Genomic DNA, 4945 nt, shown 5'->3' with positions numbered 1-4945 from the left:
AGTATGGATTCTTGTGTTAATTATTTTCATTGGTCGTGTGAGGCCATTGTCGTGATTGATGATTATGGCAATATGTGGCATTGAATTATTGAGTTTTCTACAAGAAGGGTTGATAGTAGTACTGTTACATTGAGTTTTCTACAGGAAGGGTTGATAGTAGTACTGTTACAAAGGCGACACTGCCAAAATTTATATAGATCCCGGGGAGTTAAACATTCGAGGACGAATGTTTCTAAGGGGGGAAGGATGTTACATTTTGCGTTTTCGTACGTTAAAGTTTCGTCGTAAGTTAAACGACGTAGAGTCGGGAATGAGATTATTTTAAGGTTATAAGCATTTATGCTATTTATAACAGGCGATAAGTAAGTACCGTGAAGGTTAGAGGGTAAACAAATCAAAGAAAATGAGTTTCGTTGAAGGTTGTCAATTTAGGATAAAATACGGTCTGAGCTATAATATCTGGTATTTATGGACTAGTGCCATACAAAGTACCACATGACCATGATAGTAAGGTACATAAATATGTTAAAAGTGAGTAGTATTTTAAATAATTTGAGATAATTTTTAATTATATGGATAATTGGATAATTAGTGATTTTAGTGAGAGATTAACTAAGTAATTAAAATATTTGGATAGGCTTAATAAGCCTCCCAACATGGAAGCCAATGAAGTCTTAAGCAAAGCCCAACAAATGACTCTTAATTCATGTAGCAAGGTGGAACATTTAAGAGAGTTTTGTGGCTACGTCACCACATAAGTGGGGCCCATACCTACTAAGCTTAAAAACCTCACTAAATCACTTAAGGGAGATGCTTATATCTCTACAATGTACGGAAAGAAAGCTTCAGCAAATTCATACAAGATTTTATGATAGCAACGTGATTTGCTACAATAAAATTCATACAAGACTACTTAGAAACGTGAGATTTGCGATTCTAAAGGAGTACGGTACAATCTTTCTCAAGAATATCATACAGATTTTTTCCTATTTCGATCTCGCCGTTACGTGTTTCGTCGCGATTGATGTGTGTTAGAAATATTGTCAAGAGAATCGGCTCAGGTATGTTAAGGCTATCCCTTCTTTCCTTTTGGTATGATTCATACGATACAAACGAAACAAGCAAACGCACAGCATTTATAAATACCTCTATTCATAGAAGCATTAGGGGTGCCTATGTTCTTGAATTCCCATGTGTCTTATTGTTATATCTTTTGTTCAGGTGTCTCGGAAAAATGCGTAATTGATAAAATTTATCCGAAGACATATCGAGTTTATGACATTCCGAGAAATCTTATTAACTCACTTCTTATGCATTTCATTCATTTATACATGTACATTGACCTATGACCAGATGGCATTATATACGCATATATTATATGTATATAGAATATAGGAAAAGGTTACGGCATTATATACGTACCACCACCTGATCAGTTGGTATATGTTGATAATTTCGTCCACAGAGGCCGAGATGATATGACGGGATGCCCTTAGAGGCTTGATGATGTTATGTACACATATACATATGCATGATACGACATTTATACGCATATGCATGAACTTATTCACAAAGTTATTTAGACTTATAGGTGGATTCCTTTACTCCATGTTTCTTTTATGTCTTTTATGTACTGATTTTTATGCCTTACATACTCGGTACATTATTGGTACTGACGTCCCTTTTGCCTGGGGACGCTGCATTTTATGCCCGTAGGTGCAGGTAGACAGGCTAACGGTCCCCCTTTTAGGATCTTTGATCAGTGAGAGTTGGTGTGCTTCACTTGATCCGGAGCCGTTTTGGTACGTTCTTTTTGGTATGTAGATATGGGTACGACGGGGCCCAATCCCGTCCTTTATACAGTTGTACGCTCTATTAGAGGTCTGTAGACAGTCATGTATAGTTGGATAGTATATGGCCTTGTCGGCTTCCAGTTTGGGATATATAGTTGTCTATAGCAGCCTTGTCGGCTCGCTCTACCGTATTCCGCATGTTTATGTATATATATCTTTTGTACATATTTTTCTCACGTATGTCATTCACGTAATTCAGCAGTTTATTGACAGATGTTATTCATGACCTACCCTTAATTCATGTTTATATCTTAGACGCATGCTTAGGGGTGTTCGACAGGTAGGACTCGGGCACTCGTCATGGCCCATTGTTTTGAGTTGTAACATCGGGGATGGATGATGCATGCTCCACTTTCGTCATCTACCATAATTCTTTTAACATCAGTATCTAAAATTAGTAAAGTAAAAACAAGTGCATCGTTATGAGGAAAAGTTAAACCGTCGGCATCTGACTCATCAAAGATGATACTTTCTTCGAGTCCGTCATACTGTTAGTATGTTGATGTCGTTGATAGAGGCGTCGTCGCTGCAACCAATAATTATATTAATGGTACGAGTTGGTGAAGGGGGCTTTGGTGGGACTGGACGTTCTCGACCCCTTGCTAAGGTGTTCCTGCCTTTGTCGCTGAGTAGTTCTTTGAGGCGCCCTTGCGGCAGCAAGTTTGCTACCTCTAGTCATAGGGCAATGCAGTCTTCTAGTCATAGGAAAATATGAGACAAAATTACAAGTTAGGAAATCGAACTCTCACCAACAATACAAAAATTTATATAGCCAACCAATTGAACTACTAAGATTCTCTAATGATTAGGTTCAAAATCTTGAATAATTCAGAAATGATAGGAAATAGGATATGCAGAAATTAGTAAGCCAAGAAATTAGTAGTTAACTTATTATAAAGTAAGATCCAAATCCTCAACGATTAAAATTATTGTATTGTTTACTAAGTTGATTAAGAATAATTTCTTGTTTTAATCGAACTTTAGTTCTAAAGTCATTAACAGTTCAGAATTATTATTTCATACATACAAGTTAATACTTGTTAAAAGTTAAAAACTTTTCTGAATCATTCAAGATAAATCTTGTTTCTTAATCGAAGTATATCTTAAATAGTTGATAGATGTAAGACATGCAAACACACTCTTATATTAAATTAATTATCGTTAATCTTTTAAAGTCATAATAGGGACTCGTCTCATGGAGAGTCAACCTCTAAATGATAAGAGGCAACTATGGGCTAATCGATGCGGCGTTTGACTATCGCACACTTTACACTTTAGGGTGTGCGTTTCATATTTCAAGAACGTTTCATGCACGCATTACTCCTTGAATTGTTCGCCTTATGTACTTAAAAAAGGAATTATGTTTAAAATTTCTTTTGAAGTACTTGACTATAATTTTTATAACATGTTACATATCTTGCTAAGAACTTGTTGACTTTGAATAGTAATTTGTTCATCAATTATTATGCCTAGAAGGTATAATTTATATCAATATACATTTTCATATCTATTTATTTTAAGGAGTCTGATGGGAATCTACCAAAGAAAAACACATTTATCAACAACTAGCCATTTTAATTATGCTACAAAAAATAGCCAAAAAATTACCAATGATATACTAATGAATTTGGGCCGCAAATGAAAGGTACGGTAACCAGAGAAGCCGACCCAATTTCGTAGCATATTTGCGTTTTTGTGTATGGGCTTAACGAGATTGGTCCAGAAAGTTCTCGACATCTGCTTATGTACGTTCCGGAATATACTTGGGGCAAGAAATATCGGTGCGGATAGAAGTATCGAGAAAGCACTAAACACTCTACGACAGTATAAATACCTACCCAGGTCCTCTTCCTTGAACCAACGAACTTGAAAGCTGAAAGCAAATTAAGAAAATTCTCAAAAAGCTCACTGAAAATGTCACTGATTCCAAGAATGTTCGGCGATCGACGAAGCAGTGTCTTTGATCCATTCTCAATTGACGTGTTTGATTCGTTCAGGGAATTGGGCTTTCCAGGTTCCAATTCAGGGGAGACTTCTGCTTTCGCGAACACTCGAGTCGATTGGAAGGAAACTCCGGAGGCTCATGTGTTCAAGGCCGATCTCCCTGGGCTTAAGAAGGAGGAAGTGAAAGTGGAGATCGAGGATGATAGGGTTCTTCAGATTAGCGGAGATAGGAACGTAGAGAAAGAAGACAAGAATGATACTTGGCACCGTGTGGAACGCAGCAGCGGCAAATTCATGAGGAGGTTCAGACTTCCGGAGAATGCGAAAATGGATCAAGTTAAGGCGGCGATGGAGAATGGAGTGCTCACTGTTACTGTTCCGAAAGAAGAGGTGAAGAAGCCTGATGTCAAGTCCATTGAGATCACTGGTTAGATAGACGCTTTAGCTGAAATATGTAAGTACGCTATGATATGTGAGCAAGTATATGTGAAATCGAATAGAAGTCTTTTGTGAATATTTGAAGTTTCTCTGTTTTTGTATCTTGTCTGTAGTCGAGTCTGTTAAAGGCGTGTTTGATGTGAATTTTTTGAAATTATATATGGAAAAGGCAGTAGTGTTGTTATAGAATCAAAGTGTTCTATTATCCTTCAATTCTGTTCAATTTCCCGTATTTTCCTTCTTTTTCGTCTTCTTAACTCCTTTTGGGTATGGGTGTACGTATTTAAGTCAAGAACTTTACACTCGATTCTTTCACTTTAATTTCAATGTCAAAGTAAAGATATGTTACTTCCTGGTCCACTTTAAGTTATATATTTTTTTTTTTTGTGGTTCACAATATTTGATTTTTAAGATATCGAGAAGAAATTAACTTTTTCTTTCTAAAGTTGTCCTTGGAGTAAAGAGTCTAAGAGTAGTTTGTTATATTTTCAACGAGCAAATTAAGTTTAATATGGTCAATTTCATTATTAATTAATGCTAAAAGGTGAATTCCTTAATATACGTGAAAAAAGCCAAAAATCACTTAAAGTGGACCGGAGGGAGTGACTTATTAACGAATCTCTCAAGTTCTCAGTATAGGGGTGAGTCAAGTCAGATGAGGCCGCACTTGCCACGATGCTTGTCCAACGAGAGGTGGTACAAGCATAGTT

At 36.6% G+C, this 4945-nt stretch overlaps 1 protein-coding gene across 1 annotated transcript; it reads left to right on the top strand.

The window, feature by feature from the left end:
• The first annotated feature begins 3628 nt into the window (after nt 1–3628).
• On the top strand, nt 3629–4448 carry LOC104115007 (17.6 kDa class I heat shock protein-like). Its single transcript, XM_009625575.4, has one exon. It carries the CDS (start codon nt 3768–3770, stop codon nt 4227–4229), a length of 462 nt encoding a protein of 153 aa, XP_009623870.1. The 5' UTR covers nt 3629–3767; the 3' UTR covers nt 4230–4448.
• Nucleotides 4449–4945: the final 497 nt, after the last annotated feature.

The sequence above is a fragment of the Nicotiana tomentosiformis genome, chromosome 6 (assembly GCF_000390325.3).
Source record: "Nicotiana tomentosiformis chromosome 6, ASM39032v3, whole genome shotgun sequence".
Lineage (NCBI taxonomy): Eukaryota > Viridiplantae > Streptophyta > Magnoliopsida > Solanales > Solanaceae > Nicotiana > Nicotiana tomentosiformis.
Note: the sequence above shows the minus strand (reverse complement) of the source record. Positions and strands in the feature narration are given on the sequence as shown.

Bases quoted from the DNA above. Each gene is read 5' to 3' on its own strand.
- LOC104115007 (XM_009625575.4), top strand. From the start codon at position 3,768: ATGTCACTGATTCCAAGAATGTTCGGCGATCGACGAAGCAGTGTCTTT.